We start from the raw sequence: 24,267 nt of genomic DNA, 5'->3' as shown, positions 1-24,267 counted from the left end.
TAGTGTTTAAATATGCCTTGAGTAATTAATTTAAATTAAATAGATAAAGTTGCTAGAATTGAATGTTAAAAATGGCTTAATATATTGTTTATTAATATATTGGATATATTAGTAAGTATATTCCTTTCTATTAAATTCCAAAATGTCATGTTGAGTTAAAATCTCTTAGAAAAGGGTAAAAGAAAAATAAATAATAAAGGCTTTTCCTCTCTACCTTTCTTTTTGACTTTTGGTATTTAATTATTGAAAGAAAAAGATTAATTCATGAGAATAAAGTAAATCAAAAAAATTTATTTGTTAAATAGCTTTATTTTGATTGGTTGGGGGAAAAAATTTCAATCTAAAAGATTAGGTTGAAAATATTTTTGTATTTATACTTGTGAGTTCATGGGAAGAAAAGAATTCATTTTTGGAGGGCAAGATTTGAAAATTGTTTGGAAGAAGGATTTGGTTTGAGAATTTGGTTGCAGGGTTGAAGCTCTTCCACAAATTGCTTCCTAGATAGCTTCACAGGTTGGATAGCCTCTGTTTTTATTTTCATAAAAAAAAAAAAAGATTTCTTCCTCTTCTTTCTGTGTGTTGTGTGAAATATTTGTAAAATGGTTGTAGTTGTTGTGGAGTAGTTGCCATGAGATTTAATGGAAATTTCAGTTCATTATTGATTTAGAATGCTTCTCCAATCTCCTTCTTTGGTTATTTCATATTTATATTTTAGCTTGAAATCAATTCCTCCATTTATGTCTTATGGATGGAATTTATTTTCTATGTATGTTTTAGTTTTGATTTGGGAAATTTGGGGGGGTTATGCTGGCAAAATTTTGTCAAAATTACCCTCTTGTGTTTCCAATTAATTTTCTTCCTCGGTGTTTCAAAATTTAGAGGAATGAGGAATTTCAGTTAAATTTTCTCTTTCTCCATTCTTATTTTGCCCAAAATTTTATTTGGGATTTGTCAATCTCTTTGGTTTTTAGCCAATTTGACTCTATGGAAGAAATTTAAAAAAAAAATTGTGTTTTCCCAATCTTTGTTTTGTCAGAGATTTTGGGTTCTAGTATTTTTTTACCAGTAAATATTTTTATGTGGGTTATAGTTTTATTTGAATTTTTTATAAATTAAAAAAAATTGTATTAAAAAGGGGTTTTAAATAAAATAAATTTTATGTTATGGGTCGTCTGGCGGGGAGCCAGGCTCAACTCGACCATGCTACCCGAGCAGCACGAAGCTGCTACCACATGCTTGTGGTAGCAGGTTCACTGCCCTGCTACCACAAGCATGTGATAGCAGTGCAGCGCACTGCTATCACATGTTTGTGATAGCAGGCAGTTGTCGGCGGTGGGCCGTGAACCCATCGCCATTCAAAGTGATTTTTATTTTGTTTAAATTTTATTTTATTTTTAATTATTTTTAATTATTTTATTATTATTAATACATTTTAAATTAAAGTTTATAATAGTATTTTAATACTATTTGGTATTAAGTAATTTAAAATAAAATAAAATTTAAGAATGAAAAAATAGATTTAGTTAAATTAATATTATTAATACGTAGTTGTTGTATTAAGTAATATTTTCAGACTTTGAGTGTTGTTATTAAATTAGAAATTTATTAATTATTAATCAATTATAACGATTATTATATACATATATATTTTGTTATATATAATAATTATTATTAATTTATTAATAATATAATAAAGTGGTTTTATTTGTTGAGAATAAATGAGTTTTAATTGGGAAATGTTTGCCTATTATTTTCGTTGTGATTTTTACTATTTCAAATAAAATGAATTAAATGGATTATTCTGAATAGTTAGATCCTTAGCCCTATCAGTGCAACGATGACTTGATTTTCTCGTAGTTTCATGATGTTGATGATTTGTTTAATTTGATCGATGAAAATTGCAAGTTGTGAGATTTTGCCAAGATCAAGGGCACAATGAAAAGCATAAAGAGAGATAAAAGAATGACAAGAACAAACTATATTCTCATTAATATACAAATGATCAACTGGATTCACCAATACAATGAATATGGGCCTACTTATATAGGCAAGGCCATATGGATATACGAGCACACAATCATGACATGTGGCTCAATGGGAAACAAGGGTAGGTAAGAAATACTAGGGGTAGGTAGGAGAAATAATATAATATTCCACAAGAGGTGGATGATCCACTGAATGTGGAGGGTAACAGCAAAATAAGACCACAAAAGGTGGAATTTCTCCTACAAGCTATATCCCTATGTGCACACTTCCCTAAGTGTCTCAAATACAAACTACAAAGAGATGCATTATCCTAAGTTAACTCAAGTAAAGTGTAATAATATCCATGATGAATATTTATTTACACCAACACAAGTTTATATATGATTGTTGTTCTTTTAAAAGATTGACTATGTTGGGTCTTAGTGATTTTAGCTTTCCTTGCAAGGGGGTTTATTTGGTTGTTATCTCTTGTTTATGTCAGTCATCCTGTTGTGACGTATTTTTGTATTCCTTGACCAAGTACTGTAGTGTGACCTCGTTGTCGTAACCATGTAGCGCTTGATCCTTATGGTTGGTCAGGGGTTAGTATGTGTTTGTTTTGACCACTTGTATTTGGATAGTGGTGTTATGGATTTTGTTATGCCATAGGGTCCTCGTAGAGTGACCATGTTGGTTAGTGTCCTATGAGAGAGTGGATTTCGAGTGGGGGCCACACCCAAAGTGGATGGTAGGATAACCCCTCGAAAGTCAATTAATAAGTGATAACCTAATAATTGATTAATGGGTGGGTAGTTGTAATATTAATTAAGATATTGTACCCCACACATGGTTGAGTGTTCGTATAGGTTCAAGATGTAGTGGGAAGGTCTGGAATGGAAAACCTACCACCTTGTCTTCACGAAAGGTTGGTAGGGTCCACATGAGACTTAGATGGAGTCGGGGGTTCGAGAAAGGTTACCAAGATAACCCAGGATGGGGGTCGAGACCTTTGGAGACCTACCTAGGGTAACCATCTTAAGCCATGCGATGACACTCTCTCTCTTTAGGGTCACTAGTGTATTGTGAGTTCGAGTCACATGAGTATTGTGGAGTCATTTTGTTCAGTCATCCTTGTCTTGTTTATGCTTGCTTGAGGGTCCTCTGCTACCTCCTAGCATGGTGGGGTGATTCCATTTTGGGATCACATGGTCGGGTGGTAGTGCCACTTCCCATTGGATATTCTTGTTCGTACCTTCATGCGAGGATTGACTTTGTAGGTGTACTTGTGGTTCGTGATTCATGTTCTAGCTCATGTTGGAGTTTATTCTTATGAGACCTATGTGGTCAATTGTATCATTAAACTTATGTAACCTTGTAATTGATATAGATGTTAACTTTAAATGTATATTGGAAGCCATGTATTTTTATGGTCAATGTAATCCTAAGAGTTGGATGTTATTTATCAGCGTTCATTATGATATGTATAAATGTTTTATTTTAAAGGAAAGTATATTGTTATTCTTTCAATATTTTATTGGTGTAATCTGTTATTGAATATGATTAGTTATGTTAATTGAGTAATGTTGGATTAATTGGATTAATCGTAACTGTGTAATTTAACTTTTAGTTTTAATCTTCATTGGTAACCTTTTAGGAATTCTGGTGTAATTCTTCTGCTTGTGTTATTATTGTGTAATGTAGTAATTAATGCACTTAATGTGTTTTATATTTTAAAAAAATAAAATTATTTCACCCCTTTGTTGCCTAGTTTTGTGGTATTTCTTTGGGGTTCCTGGCGGGGCATTACAATATGTATATATACATGTACATACATCTATATATATACATGTATATATACATATATGTATATATATACATCTATATATGTACATACATGTATATATACATATATGTATAGATGTATATATATATATATATACATACATGTACGTACATGTATATATACATATATACATGTACATACATGTACGCATATACATACATACATACATACATATATGTGTGTGTGTGTGTGTGCGTGTGTGTGCGTGCGCGCGCATGCATATACATATGTATATGTATGTACATATATTTGTACATACATATATGTGCATATATATATATATATATATATATATATGTATGTATGTAAATATATATACATATGTATGTACATGTGTATATATATAAATATATATATTTTTGTGTGTGTGTGTACATATGTGTGTGTGTGTGTGTGCACATATATATATATAGATATGTATGTATGTACATATATATATGTATGCACATATACATATGTAGATATATGTGTGTATGCATATATGTGTGTGTGTGTGTGTGTGTGTGTGTGTGTGTGTGTGTACACATATATACATATGTGTGTGTGTGTGTATAAATATATATATATATACATATGTATATGTATATATATATATATGTATGTATGTATACACACACACACATATACATTCTAATGCTATAACTAATTTTAAGGATATATATATATATATATATATATATATATATATATATATATATATATATATATATATTGATGATGAGAAATAAATATAGCATTCATCCATTTATTCGGAATATAAAACTCCATATGCATTAACAATATATTAACAATGAATCAAAATTCATACATAGTCACTTTTAAAATGTTCAAATCAATCTATTTTTATTTAAATATGAATTTAGTTTTGGGCACTTGTATAAGAACTTCATCATTCTAAAATTAAACAAGCATTCTATTTAAAGTCATTTAACACACTCGTATATGCAAGATGCATTCAACAAGATCTAATGTGGTGTGTGAGATTCCATCTATTCTACCTAAGTCCAAGAACTAAAACAATCCTACCTGAACTATGTTCTCACCTTCATCCGCGTTCACCTGTTCCTGCATTCACTTGCACTTGATTGCTTTTTATCAATGACAATCCCTAAGTTTATAATAAAATAATATTAATCATTCAATTGCATTTACATATCAAAAAATAAATCAATTTAAATCATTTCATTGCATTTAAATTTCCATTTCATTATCATCTGATTTCACTTAAAAATTTATTTCCATTTCAATTTCATTTCATAAGCAAAAAATAAGCATTAATTTTCTAATTAAATAATTATAGATAAATACGGTTCGTGACATCCTTCCCCACTTGGAAGAGACATCGACCCAATGTCTTATTATTCTAACAATAAGCACAAGGTATTAACATCATAAAATAATAACCACACATCATAGTCTCAAATCAAAACATAAATAGTAAAAGTAGCATCCATGCTATCCAGCTCACAACATGTGAATCATAACCAGAGTATCAAAGTATCTCATACAATAAGCAAATACTACTCTAAGAAAGCAAATGAGGAAAATGACAATCAATCATCTCAACATCCTCCCATGCAGCACTATTCTCGGAATATTGGTCCCATTGGACCTTATATTGAGTAAAATCCCTACTACGTAGCTTAATGCTACGTCGGTCTAGGATTCAAATGGGCTCCACTAGCACCACCCCTGGATCCTATACCTGTAAAGATCACCAATCAAGAATATGAAATGCATCAGGATGATAAGGCTTCAACAAAGAGACATGGAACACATTATGGATTCAAGTTAGAGCAGGTGGTAAAGCCAATCTATATGCGACTAGATTTATAACTTCTATCACATCAAAGGGTCCCACATATCTTGGTGCCAACTTTGATGATTTCTCAGATGAGATAGAGCTCTTATGAGGCTTGACCCTCAAAAAGACTTTATCTCCTGTAGCAAACTGTCTGAACCTTATGTTTCTATCAGCATAGCTTTTCTGTCTATCAGCTACCTCTTTCAACCTACTCTTGATTAACATCATCTGCTCATCCATTTCCTTGAGCAAATCAAGACCAACGATGATCCTATCTTCCATTCTATCCCAACTAATGGGTGTGTGATACTTCCATCCATAGAGTGCCTCAAATGGTGCCATCCCTAAAGATGCATGAAAAGAGTTGTTATATGTGAACTCAACCAAAGGAAAATACTCCTCCCACTTGTATTGTTGATCCATGCAGTACATCTGTAGAAGATCCTCCACAACCCTATTAACCCTTTCTGTTTGGCCATCTGTGTAATGCCCCGCCACGAAACCCCGAAGGGATTAAGATAAAACACAAGAATATAGTGCAAAAATATATATATATATATACACAATGAGATATCATAAGCTCATATAACACAACGAAAGACTAAAATAACACCTAAAGAGTTTCCCAATATGATTACTTAATTCAACACTTAACTCAACCCACACTAATTAATCCAATTAAGCTGATTAACTTAATGACAAGATATTACTTTGGTAAATTAAAATTATAGATAACATGATGAGTTCATCCATTAAGGTTAAAAATATAGATAACATGATTAAGTTCACCCATTACAATTTAGCCATACATTACGCTCAAAATTTTATTAAAACATGAGTCATGCATCTAATTTCATTACATACTTTAATTTCATTATAAACTAACGAATAATTTTCATGCATACTTAATTGCATTATCAACAACTGAATACATTCCATTATTAAAAGCTACATTCTTCATGATCCTAATTACTGCATTTAATAAGATGACTACATACATGCATTTAAGATTAACTTCATCTAATCCATATTATACATTTTAACATAATGTAATCCATACATGCTAAATTAAAAGGAAACATAAGAACATAAATATCACGAAATGATATCGGAGTTCACCCCTAGCGAGCTACATCTCCAGATCTGCTCAACTACAAGACCCCTTCTGATAAAATAATAGGGTGAAGAATACATAAGGTTCACATCATTTACATCCTGTCATCAAGGCATACATAAACCAATAATACATACGACCACATTGATCCAATAGATACATGAATGATCCCTGAATAGGAAAAGGATCCAACTGAACATAATAAGAAGCAAATACAAAGATCAACTGGAGCATCTGCGAAACTAAGTTTTCGCAACCCATAATAAGCAACCCATGGTCTAACATAAATATCAGGTTCTCACAAGAGCATAAACAACAGGATGACTCCACAACAGTGCTCCTAACAAATATGACACAAACAACACACTAGCAAACATAAGGGACAAGTGTCATTAGATAACTTCGTATGGCTACCTGGTAGGTATCCGTAGGTCCCAGCCCCATCTACTGGGTTACCCTGGCAACCTATCCCAAACCTCTGACCCATCCAAGTTCCATGTGGACCCAACACATCCTTTCGTGAAGACAAGGTTGATGGTTTGCCATTTCAGGCCTTCTCACTGCATGTCGAATTTGTACTAGCACTCATCCCATGTGTGAGGCACAATTATCTTACTTAGTGTTCATTAAATAAACTCTTTAATATGCTATTAGGTTATCACTTATTTAGACACACTTTCGATGGGTTACCCAACAACCACTTTGGGTGCGACCTCCAATCGAAAGCCACTTTCCCATATGACACTAGACCATAAACATACGAAATTCCTAAACCAAGGCATACACTAGGAAAAGATTACGGAGTTCAATATGGTAGGAATACCCACTTGGTCAAACAAGACTTCATACGAGGTGCACTGACTGACGGTACTCTAACTAGAGACCTGACTAGCTATGGTCAACCACGAACCAACATATCAACACTCGCATAAAGGACATGACCGGATACAACACCATCACATGAAAACAGACAAAAATCAAGATCAAGGACATAAACAAGTACCCAAACCAACATACAACAATATCCCACAATCACAATCAAGGACTTTCCATTTATTAATTAAATGCGAATATGACAAAGTAAACATGCATAAGCATAAACCGGGAAAGACAATCTTCTTCCATATTGTTTACACACAACAATCGATCCAGTTCTCTAATTGATCTAAGTGTGATTACAGTTTGTCTACCTTGTCTAGGTACAGGTCGTTCATGGTTTACTAACTCACTATAGTTCATTTGCATCACACAATAACATAAATACATCATCATGAGTTTTCAAACCAAATTCACATGAATATAATTAAATAACATTAATTCAACTAAAATATGATATTTATTCTTCAAATAAAACATCATTCTCAGACTTGTTCGAAAATAATAATCTAATCTCATCTCTTGTGACACAATTACATACTTTGCAAAAATGGAAATATTCATTAAAAAGGAAATTAAAATCGATGATCATTTCCCAAATAAATTGATGCTTCCTTGCATACATATATAACAAAAATACAAATTAAATACTAATTTATATATATATATATATAAACCGATCATTAATAAAAAAATATACTAATTAATAATTAAAAAAAATTTATAAATTAAATAAGTACCCTTAGCCATTTCTTAATTGTCGCCATGGCTCTGCATGCGAAAAGCAGATACAAGACATTACCATTTCTTTGCGAGCAACCTTATCCATTGTGTGGTATTCACATAGGCTATGAAAATTGGTTTGCTATTTTGGCTAGTCACACTGGGTTAGATGAACTTAGCAGGGTAAAATCTCGAACCTTCGAGCAAGAAGCTTTCTTTGCAAAAACAAAATATTCTCTGGTTGATTCGGCTAGTGCTCCCCTTCCTTCGCTCAAAGCCTGGGATCGAAACTAGTAGGTAAGGCGCGGAAATAACAAGGCAGCAGGGCAATCAATTTGCCTCATGCGAAATCCCAACATTGGCTAGTAGGAAGGTTCTGTAAAACCTACCCGGTCAAACAGGCCCCGGCTTCTGTTCGCTTTCCTCGAAAGCCCTTGGGCAAACCACCAAAAGCTAGTTCTAGTGGGATGATCATTGATATTGATACCCAAACACTGGATAAGTATCAAATGCATTACAACGACAGAATGTTTTTTGCACGATGGAAAGGTTGGGGGATCCCGACTGAACAAATCGCTAATTGGGTGGTGTCTTCTCTCAATAACCAGGTAAAAGTTGACATCCTTCCTGATCATTTCTTAGCTATTGAATGCGGTAATCAAAATTTAAGAAATTCCCTGCTAAACGAGGGCTTATCAAAGTTCATGGGCTTAGGGTTTGACTGCATGGGATGGCAAACCCTCTTTCATCCTTCTCAATAAAATTCATGCATGGTCAATAGAGCTATTTCACTCGAAAAATTTCCTGTAGAATTACGAAACAATGATTTTTTAAGAATTTTAGGGAACAAAATAGGTAAATTTGTAGAAGTTAAAAAATCAGCCCTAAGTTTCTTTAACCATCTTCTGATTGTTAACATGGATATTAACATTAAAACTATAGAACTCGTAATACTAAAATGCAATAATCTATGCCTAACCCTTGAATTACCCTTCTATAATGGTCCTTTCGAAGTTAATATGCCAAGGAAGACACCTTTTAAAAATGCTTTCCCTAAATCATTTCCCAAGTCAAGCATCGTTCCAATTAGATTTGTGGAAGGAGGGGGTTTCTTCATTGAGGGTTTTAGAAATATTAGCACTAATCACCTTACCGCGGATCTGTGCCATCAGAGATCCCCCGTTAAGACCTCATGTTCTCCTCCCCAACCACTGCCTTTTGTCAACCCCCCTATAGGTGACCCTTCTCTCAGGGACCGAGACTTGGAAGAGGGGGAAATTAGTGTGTGGCTCCCCCAGAAAGAACAACCTGGTATAACAAATATATTACCATCATGCTCTCTTATCCCACTAGAGAGAGAGAGCCCCTCAAGACCCTCCCCTCTTCGGAATCTCACTGTCCCAGCGCTATCAAAAGAGAAAGATAATCCTCCCTAGGACCTAGCAAGGGCTTCCCGGTAGAATCAACCATTCTCCCCAGTCTCATGTTTGAAGGTCCCTCTGGGGGAAGAAGCTCACCCTTCATCGCTAAGAGATGACCCTGTTACAATTGTAGTATCTGAGAGTGATCGCGTGTCTAAGGAAGTTAACATCATTGCCAACTTTATAGGGGAAGAAGTAGTAAATGACCTTATGGATCAATTGGTTGATGAAATCTGTGATGATGAGGAATTGGAAAGACAAAGGGTTCTCCTTGTTAATAATTTAGTAAATATTACCAGAGTTAACTTAGAAACAGATGAACTCTTTATAGCATCAGAGAACTTGGAAAATCAGCAACCTAACACCCTAGGCATTCTCTGCTCTGATAAAAGCAAAGACTCTCTGGACTATGCTAGATTCAGTAAAAGAAGGGGCAGGAGATCCCTCGCTGAACTGAGATTAAAGGATGGAGAAGCTAGAGGTCAGTCCAAAATATCTACTCTTTTTAATGTAGGGGAGGGGAAGTTCCTCCCTACAGAGCCATGAAAATCATAACATGGAATGTTAGGGGTCTGAACGCCACTAACAAACAATGCATCTTAAAGCATTGTATCTCTGATTCTAAACCTGACTTAATGTTAATTCAAGAAACAAAAATGAATGCATATGAGATTTCCCTTTTTGAGCAAAAACTAGGGGTTAGACAACTAAAACACTCCCCGACCATAGGCGCCTCAGGGGGTTTAGCTATCATTTGGGATTCTAGAACCCTTTCGTTTACACCTTTAGAGATTAAGCAAAATTGGATAGGAGGGGAGGTAGTAAGTTATAAAAATAACCTTAGATTCAAACTAATTAACGTGTATGGCCCTATCCAGAATAAGGATAAGGATAAGGTGAAGGTATGGAAGGAACTTGAGTCCTTCCTAAGAAGTTTCCCGAATGGCCTAAGTATCATTGGCAGAGATTTCAACGCCATCACCAAGGTATCAGACAAGAGAGGAGGAAGCAGCAAGCTCCCTCCTTCAGCTGTAGATTTCAATCTTTGGATCAATAGGAATTCCCTGTTGGAAATCCAGACGACAGTGAATGCCTTCACTTGGAACAATAGAAGATTTGGTTTTTGTAATATTGTAGAGAAACTTAATAGGTTCTTTATCTACGGTGGGCTCTCAAAGATAAATTACTCCTTGAAGGCAGAGCCTCTCCCTTTATCAGGATCGAACCATTTCCCACTCCAATTAAACTTATTATCTGACCATGCCCCTAAAAAATGCCCCTTCAAATTTGAGAATATGTGGTTTAGAGATGATAACTTTCTAAACTTACTTGAGAAGTGGTGGAGCAGCTCCATTTTCTCAGGGTCGAAGATGTTTATTGTTGCTAGTAAGTTAAAGCTTATAAAAAGGAAGCTCTTAGAGTGGAATAGGACCAATTTTGGTAACATCTTTGACAAAAAAACCCTAATAGAGAATGATATTAATAAGGTTAACATTGAGGTACTTGAGAAGGGGATGGATGAACATCTCTTCCTTAAGGAAAAGGACCTACTCTCTGAGTATGAAAAGATATTATCTTACGAAGAGATCTTCTGGAAATAAAAATCTAGGGAGACCTGGCTGAGTGATGGGAACCGGAACACCAAGTTCTTCCACAATAGTACCAAGCAAAGGAGAGGGGTCAACCGAATCTCTAAGGTCATGAACTTCGAGGGAACCATCCTATTTGAACCAGATGAGGTTGCTTCTAAGGCAGTTAAGTTCTATGAGAATATCTTAAACAATCTTGAAGGCTCCAACCTTAGGGGCCAACTCGATATTATTAAGAATCTCCCAAAACTCATTTCCGATGACCACAACCAGGCCCTATTAAAGAAATTCTCTGTGGAGGAGGTCAGATCTGTCCTCTTCAAGATGAATCCGGATAAGGCTCCAGGCCCGGATGGCTTCCCCACTAGCTTTTTCCAAAAATGTTGGGGTTTTATGGGGACAGAAATCATGGATGCCTTAGAGGGGGTAAGGAATTTGGGCAAGATTCTCAAAGAAGTCAACAATACCTTCCTTGCCCTCATTCCAAAAAAAGAAGAACCGGATGAATTTAATGACTTCAGACCAATTGCTCTTTGCAACACTTTGTATAAACTCTTAACTAAAACCTTAGCAGCTAGACTCCAGAATCTCCTCCCCTTAATTATTAGTGAAGAACAAACTGGCTTCATAATGGACAGATCAATCTATGACAGGGTTATTATTGCCCAGGAGGCCATTCATTCGGTCTAGCTCAGCAAATCTCTGAGCATGCTAATCAAATTGGACATAAGTAAAGCTTATGATAAAGTTGAATGGTGCTTCCTATGCATATGCTTGGAGGCCTTTGACTTTTCCAAAACTTGGATCAACCTTATCTTCAAATGCATATCCACCCCTAGATTCTCGGTTCTGGTTAATGGCTCCCTGGAAGGTTTCTTTAGTAGCTCAAGAGGGCTCAGACAAGGTGATCCTATGTGTTGGATTTTGCCAAGATCAAGAGCTCAATGAAATGTACAAAATAGAGACACAATATAGGACAAGAATAAACTGTATTCTCACCAATAGAAATGATCAACAATAATGATTCAATAGTTGTTCAATAGTTACATACAATGAATAGAGGCTTGCTTATATAGGCAAGGCTAGGGATATGTATGAGCACACAAATATGACATGTGGCTCAATAAGAAACAAGGGTAGGTAGGAAATAGGTGTGGGTAGGTAGGAGAAATAATATAATATTCCACATGAGGTGGATCACCCACCGAAGGTGGAATTATCACTCCACAATAAGTGGATATGATAGTGTAATAACAAGATCAACACCATAAAAGGTGGAATTTCTCCTACACACACTATCCCAATGTGGCACAAACACCCAAGTGTCTCATACCCAAACTACTATGAAATGCATTATCCTAAGTAAACTTAAGTAAGTGTAATAATATCCATGATGAATAATTATTTACACCAACACTATGTCCCCCTTCCTTTTCATCATCATGGCTGAAGCCCTAGGTAGATCCATTTCCATGGCCAAACAGAAGGGGAGGATCCAAGGTATTTCCATCACCAGTGGCCTCCCCCCCTTCACCCACCAACAATTTATTGACGACACAATGCTTTTTGGGCAAGGTTGTACGGGGGAGGCTCGTGCCTTCAAAGACATCCTTAATTCCTACATATTAGCCTCGGGTCAAGAGGTTAATCTAGCTAAATCTGCAGTTTTTTTGTTCAACATAGACCCCTTTTTAGGAAAGGATATCTGCAATGTCCTAGAAATTAGTCAAGGATCCCTTCCTTGCAAATATCTAGGCATTCCCCTTGACAGGGGTAGGAGATCCTCCAATTTATGGGACAACTTGGTGGACAAGATCAAGTCTAGGATTAGTACTTGGAAGGGGAAATGGCTCTCTTCGACCGGTAGGGCTACGTTGGTTAGATCGGTCTTATCAGCTATGCACATTTACCAGCTCTCCCTCCAACAACTGTCTTCTTCCAAACTTGCTGAGATCAACAAGCATCTCAGTACTTTCTTTTGGCAAGGTGCTAATAGCAACCACAAAATCTCACTCATTTCTTGGGATAAGATATGTACACCCAAAGAGGATGGTGGTGTTGGCATCAAAAACTTACGGGATCAAGGTAGAGCCTTGGGGGCCAAGCTGGTTTGGAGATTGTTTAGATCTCCTCACCTCAAATGGGCAAGATTACTAAACCTCAAATACCTTAATGGAGATGATCCAATCCAAATATTCAGGGAGACCAACCCCCCCAGAGGTTCCTGCCTTTGGAATTTTATGCTTGATTGTAGGAAGATTATCTCTGACAGGCTAACCTGGAACCTAGGGTCCGGGGACAAAGCCCTCTTTTGGTTAGATTCTTGGGGAGGGTACAAAGCCATTGAAAACATCCATGACTTCAGGGTCACTTGAGCCCTTCTTGAATCACATAGAGGACCCTTGCTAAAAATTTATCTCTCCCCTTCAAAGGAAGGGGCTGGTTGGCAATGGATCAAAAGGGATGATGAAGCCATCCCGGAGAGGGCCAAGCTTAAACTTATGTCAATTCTCAAATCTAGGAACTTTGTCTTAAGTCATGATGAGGACAAGCTCGTATGGGAGGGCTCCTTAAGAGGGGAATACAATTCCAAGGATGGGTATTCTCACATATCCAAATCATTTTTAAGACCTAAGTCAGAGCTTCCATTGAATCTCTGCTGGGATAGAAACTGTTTGCCTAAGGCAGGTTTTTTCTCTTAGCTGGCGATCCAAAGCAAACTCCTCACTGCGGACAAATTTAGGTGTATGGGATATGAGGGTCCTAGCAGATGTCCCCTTTGCAAAGCAGACGAGGAGGACACCAATCATATACTCCTTAACTGTCCCTTTGCTCATCAATGTTGGATTTGGTTCACCAATAAACTTGAATGGTCTGTAGCCTTTCCTAAAACTATCTTAGGAATGCTCATGGCCTAGCCTCTCCTTAGGCATGGTTGTCTCTTTGAAGGTTTATGGAGAACTCTTCCATCATCCATAATATGGGAACTTTGGAAAGAGAGAAATAGGCATCTCTTTAAGAATGAAAAACTAGATGTCCTAAGAATCATCAATAAGATAGAGTCAGTTGTCACTGAGATTGTGAACAATAGACTTGCCTCGGGCTCACTAAAAAATGCATCTATATCTTACTGGGATGAAAAGATGGAAAAATGATGGAAGGGCTTGTCCTTTCCTCCCTTTGTAGGAGTAGGCCCTATGGCTAGCATCTGATCAAGGGCGACATGCAGATGGCAGCCCCCTGGTGAAGGGCGGATGAAGCTAAACTTTGATGGGGCTGCCCGGGGCAACCTAGGGCAAGCCGGGATTGGATGCGTTGTTCATAACTGGGAAGGCAAAGAAATAGCATCCCTTGCCTCTTTGGTTGGCATCAATACAAACAACTAGGCAGAACTGATGGCCCTGGTGGAAGGCTTGCTCTTATGCAGAAAACTTGAAGTTAAATTCTTAGATATTGAGGGAGATTTGGCTATAATTGTCAATGCTCTAAGGAAAGGGAGCATGCCTAATTGGAAACTTAATTCCTTGTTGTCAAAGGCTATAGACTTATGCAAAGGTTTTGATAGGTTTACAGTTAATCATATCTATAGGGAAGGCAATAAAAGGGCGGATGAGCTAGCCAACTTGGGAGCTAATGGCATCAAGCTCCTTTCTATGCCAACCTAGGATTAGGTCCTCTTCATTGCCCCAGTATCCGTCCTCATGCCTTCCCTCCCCTCACATCTCGCTTGCTTGGATCTTAGCTACCTTAGATTAGCCCCATATTCAAACCTTCCCTTGAACCCTCCAGTTCATTCAGTCATATACTCATTGAAGTATTTCCATATTCGTGCTATCCCACACTTCAGCTTAGGCAGTGAGGCTTAACCCCTTGATTTCATCTTAATCTTTCCTCTTCATCCAATTAGTACCCCCACCTTCAAGATCGCGAAGAGACCCCTCTTTTAAAACACCCCTATACTCGTATTTGGTAATTGTCATCTAGATCCTCCTCGAGTTAGCCTTCCATCCAGTCATGCTATAGGCATATATTTATATCTACATACACAAACAAATCTCCCACTTCTGCAACCTAGAACCTTTGTAGAACTATAAGGGACAGAATAGCTCTCCCTCCACAAATGCTCATATTATTAGTCTCCTATTAGATAATCACTAATCTTACATATATATCTATAAGCATATCTAGATAGTTTACATTTCCATATATATATATATATATATATATATAAGGAGATTTGGTACGATCTCATACTTTCTCTAAGATATATATATATGGGTGTATATATACACATACACAACACATACATACACATATACATATATATATATATATATGTATATATATGTATATATACAATCATATGTATGTATGTATGAATGTACGTATGTATGAATGTATGTATGGATGTATATATATATATATAGATTTATATATATATACATATATTTCCAAGCATATATATATCTGGGCAGGTTCAGATCCTTGCAGGCTTATCATTAGATTGAGAGTCATTTTCAATTTGCACAAATCCTCTAAGACGCTTATCCATATATTCTAAGAGCCATTGCTTAAATATTCAATTATTTATTTAACCTTCTAGGGAAATCTCCTCTTACCTCTCGCCTTCATTCAGATAGGTTTTAAAGATTCATACAGATACTTTGTGATTTATCTGGCCTCATTTTCCCCTTCATACTTGGCTACACCTAAATGTAGCCTTATATTGTCTTGCTGCCCTGTCTAGATAAGCTTGAGGACTAGTAGGAGATTAAACCATACATTAATAAGTTTAGGTATACAAACATGTTTTCATATTTTATCTAAGTATATGCGGCATGGATATATAGCTAATATTATTGATGTAAAGGTGACCTTCCTCTAAGACTTAAGCCTACCTAATTATCTACCTCTATATTCTTCCGAACCCCTATTGTTGGAGAGCTTCGGTTGCCGTATGAAATATTATCGTCGGACATCACACGTCAGTCTCCTTTCTCGATCAAGGCCTTTTGATGGCTCTTTGCAAAGTCAAGTTTATGTCCCTGTAGTGATGGGACAATTACGGTACTCTTCGCTTGATGGCTGGAGGTGTTAGCAATAATGATCTTGCGCCTTGAAATTTGCACTCCATGCTTTGTATTTACTCTTTAGTAGTTGCTCATTAGGCAGCTTTAAGAGTGCGAGTCCTATTTTAGAATGCTAAGTTTTCTTTCTATTAAGCTACAATGGATATGACGCTCAGGCTTTTAGGGCTGAAACGTCAGATGGCCTTCGTCGGTGAGATTAAGGAAGAGAGGCTGAGAGGTATTCTTGTCCAAACAGAACCCTTTGATCTCTGGAGTAGTAATGAAATTTCTAGGGAAGGATTTCATTATGAACGAGGACCGAACCAGAGCAAACTCGGATATTGCAACTATGTTTTTAGCCCTTGCATTGCATTTTGAGAAGGATAGGGATACGATGGCAAAATTATGCAAGAAGGTTTTCATTAAAGACATTCTCGATGAATTAGAAGGGTTATGGTCAATATAGATGAAGAACTCACAACTCCCAAACCACGGGACTATGATATCTTTATCAGAAAGAATATCCCAGTTCCTCGCTCTCCTATTCTGGCAATTGAAGACCCGTTGGCTTTCGAAGCTCTGCGCTCTGTCAGAAGCAGGAATTTCCTATTTCTCTCTTGGATTCTCCAAGTTAAGAAACCTCCACGTGAGAAGTGGCTACAGAACTATCTGGAGGCGGAGAATATCATGATCATCCCTGATCATGTGCCTCTCCCTCGCTCCCCTGTTGTCCTTTCAGCAGATGCACCAGAGAGCTCCGGGCCTCGCCCCCCCCACAAGCTGAGCAAGAAAGGTTGAAGGCCCTTTGGTTTGGCATTCTTCGAGGATGCAGTTATGTTATTAGAGATAATCCTTTTTGTTTTAGCAGTTATAGTATACTTAGAAGCAATACGCTTAACAACCTTTTAATCTTTGGAATAGGAATGCCTCATAAATGATCTTTCAATACTTTTCCGATGGACTTGAGATGGTTTTGCCTCTTTGCTATTTTTTGATTCATGAAGACATGAAGCTATATATCCATAAGTAATATATAGATATGTGATTATGATTATATAAAGGCATAATGTGGATCTTTCAATCTTTGTTTTCCCTGAAGAAATCTACTTTCTTGGGTCTTTCTCATGCTTGAGGCATAATTATGGGGGTAGTGTTAATTAAGCTTTGAGGCTTCGATTATAAGGGTTTTTGCTCCAATACATCTCCTTTTATTGGTAGTCTCAGTTACCAGTAGTCATCCCAGGCCCTTCATGTGTACACTCTTGTTCTACAGATATATATTCAGATATTTAGATATACATACATATATATATATGTGTGTGTGTGTGTGTGTGTACATACATACATACATACATACATACATATATATATGTATGTATGTATGTATGTATATATATATATACATACATACATACATACATACATACATACATATATGTATATATATATATATGTATGTATATGTATGTATGTATATATATATACATACATACATACATACATACATATATATATACATATATACATATATGTATGTATGTATGTATGTATGTATGTATATATACATACATACATACATACATATATATATATATACATATATATGTATGTATGTATGTATGTATATATACATATATATACATACATACATATATATATGTATGTATGTATGTATATATATGTATATATACATACATACATACATACATATATATGTATATATATATATATATGTATGTATATGTATACATACATATATATGTATGTATACATATACATATATATATACATACATATATATATATATATATATATATATAAATACATAAATACACATACATATACATACATACATATATATATAAATATATAAATATATAAATACACATACATATACATACATACATATATATATAAATATATAAATACACATACATATATATATATATATATATATATATATATATATATATATATATATATATATATATATATATATATATATATATATATATATATATATATATATATATATATATATATATATATATATATATATTGAAGACTTCTTTATGATCGTTATCCATTTACTTCCAATTTCATAAATTAATATTTCTTTATTTGAACAAAAGAGCATCAGCAGCCTCTAGTCGTGTTCTAGCTCTTTTGAGAGCCACATCAGCCTCGATTGCTTGTCTCTTGCCTTCAGCTCGCGCACGATCAGCTGCAGCTAGTCTAAAACTTTCCTAAGCCTCTTGAAGATCAATATCAATACCTCTTTCTGCATTATTTACCAATAATGTGATTTCATTATTGTCTATCGTGGCAAAACCACCCATCAAAGCCATAGTGGACCACTGAGCATTGAGTCGTATCTTCATGACTCATATATCCAAAGCTGTTACAAGTGCAGTATGGTTCGGTAATACACCCATTTGACCATTATTAGTAGCTAATATTATTTCTTGAACTTCTGAATCCCAAACAACTCGATTGGGAGTGACTACACGAAGGTTTAGGTTCATTTTGTTTCTTTAAATTTCTTTTAAGTTCATAGCCTTTGCGGTAGCTTCATCAATGTTACCCACCAAATAAAAAGACTGTTCGGGTAGAACATCTAATTCTCTGGAAAGGATCATTTGAAAACCTCTAATTGTCTCTATTAGACTAACATATTTACCGGGGGAACCAGTGAATACCTCTGCTACAAAAAAGGGTTGTGACAAAAACCGTTCAATTTTTCTTGCTCTTGCCACGATTAAACGATCGTCTTTTGATAATTCGTCTAATCCAAGAATAGCTATAATATCTTGAAGTTCCTTATAACGTTGCAAAGTTTGTTTAACTCCTTGCGCAGTTTCATAATGTTCTTCACCTACGATCGAAGGTTGGAGCATAGTTGACGTGGAATCTAACAGATCTACTGCTGGATAGATCCCCTTGGCAGCTAATCCTCTCGATAGTACAGTAGTAGCATCTAAATGTGCAAATGTTGTAGCAGGAGCGGGATCAGTCAAGTCATCTGCAGGTACATAAACTGCTTGAATGTATGTATGTATGTATGTATGCATGTATAAGCATTAACCTTTATAACTATATTTACATAAAGTAAGATAAAATTGTTCATGTTCTTTTTTCCTACTCTTGCCTTCTTCTAAATATTCAGTCACCGATGCATACTTCATTCCTCTCCACCTCTCAATCTTATTTTCTTACCTTCAGTTTCAATAGGGTATAATTCTTGATAGAAAAACAAGGTCATTTTTGCAGGAGATATTCTTGCCACTAACTTTTTGATTATATTGGTGATTCAAAGTAGATTACTAAATCTAGTAAACAGGGTTTTATCTATAGTTAACAGTGATTGGGGTTAAATAGTAACGTGTATCGAATCTTAAAGACAAATGTTTATATAGACATATTTTAACATTCTGATCTGGATATCCAGTAATTCAAATATTTACTTTAGATATTAGCAAGCATCTAAACGCATGCATTTACTGGTATTTACTCATACTGATGGTATGTATTTTAGAATACGAATCAATGATAGTAACTCTAGTGCCCCTTGTTGAAGTTCTATATTTGCTATCTGCCTGTCATATCTTAAGACTATGGTTTAAAGGTGGCTAATATGCAAAATTCGGGGTCTGGATAGAAATTTATAGCCAGCCTGGCATAATCATACTCTGTCATCCTCTCTGCTATAAATTTATAGGGAAAGGGAGGTGGGACTGACCGAATCTCATTTACCTACTCTTGTTATTGTAGCTTGGATCTCTTCCTTCTCAAGGATCGCATCCAGGAGCATTAACAAGAGTTGGTAAGTTGAAGACTCCTTGTCTGGATGGGTCTTGGGTTGATCATGATTGGGCCTAAGATAATCGAATTTGGAAACCCAACTTAGTTTTAAGTTGTATATCTCTTATTTATGTTCTATGAGGATAGGTTTCATAGGATAGTTTATTAAGGTATCTCTCTAGCTTTACAGATAAAATTTCATTTATGATAATGGACTGATCGATACTAACAAATCTGCCTAGTGTTTGAGTAACTAACCATGCAAGCCAAACAGGTATACCCTGAGCAATTAAGGGATACTATATACAACCAAAGAACAACTTCAGAGCCATGCAGGTGGAAGTTAAGGGACAAATGATTTTTGAAACTTGCAAATTAGGGCTTGTAAGGGAGGGGTAAAATAGAAACACCCCCTCCTGATCACCCTGGCCCGGGGTGTTGATGTATCAAAATCTGGAATTATTGTATATTAAGTCAGGACTAGCTAGACTATGGTCCCGGGCAAGGCCGGAGGTTTTCTCACCTCCACTCTTTCCTACCGGCGCCCGCATGAAATAAGAAAAAGAAAAAAAAATAATAATAATCATATTTCCTCTTTCCCATTCTTGTGTTGCCTAATTTCTTTGAGATATTCAGTCGATATGGCTTTGTGAAAGAATTTGTCTGGGTTGGTGTTTTTCCCAATCTCTGGTTTTTTTTTTGAGTATCTGGGTATATTATTTGCTAGTATTTATTTTTATGAGTTATTATTTAGATTTTATTAAAAAAAAAAAAGATGTAAATTTAAGAAAACTTATAGGTTTTGGAAAAAGAATTATTTTCTTAGTCTCTGTGAGACTGGTTTTCTTTTTGGCTGTGTATGTCATAGTAAATAAAATTAAAAATAATAATAATAATAATGGGGGGAGGGGGAGCGGGGGGGGGGCGGGGGGGTAGCTTGCTACCGACGGTAGCAAGTACTACCGGCGGTAGCAGATGCTACTGTAGGGTAGCAATGCTACCATACGGGTAGTAGTGCTACCGTACGACAGCATGCTACCCTATGGTAGCAAAGCTACTAGGCAATATTAAATTGCCTTAACTTTTTACATGCCTCCAGCGGGTGGTTATATATGTACATATATGTACATATGTACATATACATATACATCTACATATATATATATATATATATATATATATATATGTATATATATATATATATATATATGTATATATATATATATATACATCTATATATATACATCTATATATATATATGTTGTATATGTATATGTATATGTATATACATCTATATATATATATATCTACATATATATCTACATATATATACACACACACACATATATATATATATAAGTATATATACATATGTATACATATATATATATATGTATATATACATATGTATACATATATACACATATACATATATGTATATATACATATGTATACATATATACACATATACATATATGTATATATGTACACACACACACACACGCACACACATATATATATATATGTGTATATATGTATATATGTGTGTGTGTGTATATATATATATATGTATATTGTTATTTATTTCATTATGTGGAAAAAGGTTAAAGTACTATTTTATTTGGAAGATTTTGGAAATAAAATATATTTATTGTTTAGTAAGTTTTAAATAATATATTATTATGTGAGAAATTAGACGATAATAGGTTATCAGGAGATTTTAGAAATGAAATAATTTAGTGTATTTGGGTAACTGGAAAATAGGAATATTATATCATTGGGTATTTTGGAAACTTAAATAATATACTATTGGAAATATTGGGAATTAAATAATGCATCGTTAGGAAAATTTGGCAAGTAAATGAAATTTTCATTTAGTAGAATAAATTGTTAATTTATATTTTTCTCTGAATTGGGGAATAGGCAAGATTGTACTAGTGCAATTGTGGTATTGAATTTACCTTGTAATGGTGTTTTGTTTTCTATTATTGTATTTTGAGAACTTAGATCATTTAGAAAACTTGATCAACATTTAGTGTTTAAATCAATATGGGAAAAGATTTCCTCTACCGGTTAATGCCTATGCAAGTTTAATTTCTATACTCGCTTTTGCTTAAGTTACGACAAGACTTGATATGTTTGTTTGGACCCTGTCATTTGGTTGATTTGGGGTACCTATATATATCAACGGTCTCTAGTTCGGCTGTTGCCTTGTGATGATGTTATAATTGGTCTTGTCCTTTAATGTGGGAGTAGTGTGTTGATTTGTGGTTGACCATAGTTGGTCAGGTCTCTAGTTAGAGTATTGTCAGGCAGTGGACCTTTGAATTTGCTTTTAATATGTTCAGTTGGATCCGTTTCTATGTAGGGATCGTCTATGTATTTATTGACCGATGTGGTTGTTTGTATATTGGATAGGTTCGCCTTGATGGTAGGATTGTAAACGACGTGAACCTTATGTAATCTTAACTTACTTATATGATCAGAAGGGGTCTTGCAGTTGAGCAGACCCAGAGATGTAGCCCACTAGGGGTGAACTCCGATATCAATTTGGTGTTATGTGATGCTTTTGTCCTTATGTTTCATGTTTAATGTTAGCATGTATGGATGACATTTTGATAGAATGTATAAGTGGATTAGATGAGATTTATCGTAATGCATGTATGCAGTCATCTCTTAAATGCAGTAAATTGGATCATTAAAGAATGCATTTTATTATCATTAATGAAAATAAGTATACTTGAAAAGATCTCACCAGTTATGATGAAATTATAGTGCGTTTTGGAACAAGATGTATGTCATTTGTTTAATGTAAAATTGAATGTAATGAATGGATAACAATTAATTGGGTGAACTCATCATGTTACCTAAATTGTAATTCTAATGGATGAACTTCATTTTGTGATTCACATTTTAACCTTAATAAATGAACTTCATCTTATTAGCTATATTTTAACTGTAATGGATGAACTCATATGGTTATTTACATCTTAACCTTAATAAATGAAGTTCATCTTATTAGCTATATTTTAATTGTAATGGATGAATTCATATGGTTATTTACATCTTAACCTTAATAAATTAACTTCATCTCATTAGCTATATTTTAACTATAATGGATGAACTCATTAGGTTATTTACATTTTAACCTTAATAAATGAACCTCATCATATTAGCTATATTTTAACTAAATTGGATGAACTCATCTAGATACCTATATTTTAACCTTAATGGATGAATTCATATGTTATCTATGTTTTAACTTCTATGGGTAAATTTCCTCATGTTAGACTCATCTCCAACCATAACGGATGAGCACGTTCTATTATCTACAAATTTAAATTATCGAACAAATTATATCTATGTTTTAACTAATAACATGTAATTAAGTTAACCTGCTTAATTGGATCAAATGACGTGAGTTGAGTTAGATGTTAAGTTACGTAATCACATTGGGAAACTCCTTAGGTGTTGATTAGTCTTCTGTTGTATTGTCTAAGCTTTTGATAACTCAATGTATCATCATGTTGTGTTTAAAACTCTAAAAAAAATAAAAAAAATTGCAATCCATTTGTGTGTTCTAGCTAAATCCCTTCGGGGTTTCCTGGCGGGGCATTACACGCGACATCCACACAGTGGACGCGGGGTCCCTGCGGCCACCATGGGGTTGCAGGACTCAGCGGGGTCGCAGGGTTTTGTGGCCACTAGTGTGGTCGCAGACCTCCAAGGCTGGGAGCCCCAAGAGGGGAGGGGGGCACAGGTTGAGCCTTGGCTCCTCCGGCCTCCAAACCCTAAAATGCCCAAAAAGATTTTGATTTAAATTTATATATATATATATATATATTTATATATACATTTTAAAAAACCAAAAAAAAACCCTTGTTTTATTTTATTCACAGTCTCAAATAGAGACTCAAACCAATTTTTCCAAAATGTCCATGGCTTTCTAAATAGTAAAATTTTGTTGAATAACCTTCCAAATAAGCAATTTTTTTTCCAACCAAAGCCATATTTGGGCAAAGAATCATTTCTCACAAATCTATTCCACCAATCTGTCAAACT

The 24,267-nt window shown here is 35.0% G+C and overlaps 1 protein-coding gene across 1 annotated transcript; it reads right to left on the bottom strand.

The window, feature by feature from the left end:
• Nucleotides 1-18,821: 18,821 nt before the first annotated feature.
• LOC131858446 (ATP synthase subunit beta, chloroplastic-like) lies at nt 18,822-19,475 on the bottom strand. Its single transcript, XM_059211685.1, has one exon. The coding sequence runs from the start codon at nt 19,473-19,475 to the stop codon at nt 18,939-18,941; it is 537 nt and encodes a 178-aa protein (XP_059067668.1). The 3' UTR covers nt 18,822-18,938.
• Between the last annotated feature and the right edge of the window lie 4,792 nt (nt 19,476-24,267).

This window comes from Cryptomeria japonica, chromosome 9, assembly GCF_030272615.1.
Source record: "Cryptomeria japonica chromosome 9, Sugi_1.0, whole genome shotgun sequence".
NCBI classification, from domain to species: domain Eukaryota; kingdom Viridiplantae; phylum Streptophyta; class Pinopsida; order Cupressales; family Cupressaceae; genus Cryptomeria; species Cryptomeria japonica.
Note: the sequence above shows the minus strand (reverse complement) of the source record. Positions and strands in the feature narration are given on the sequence as shown.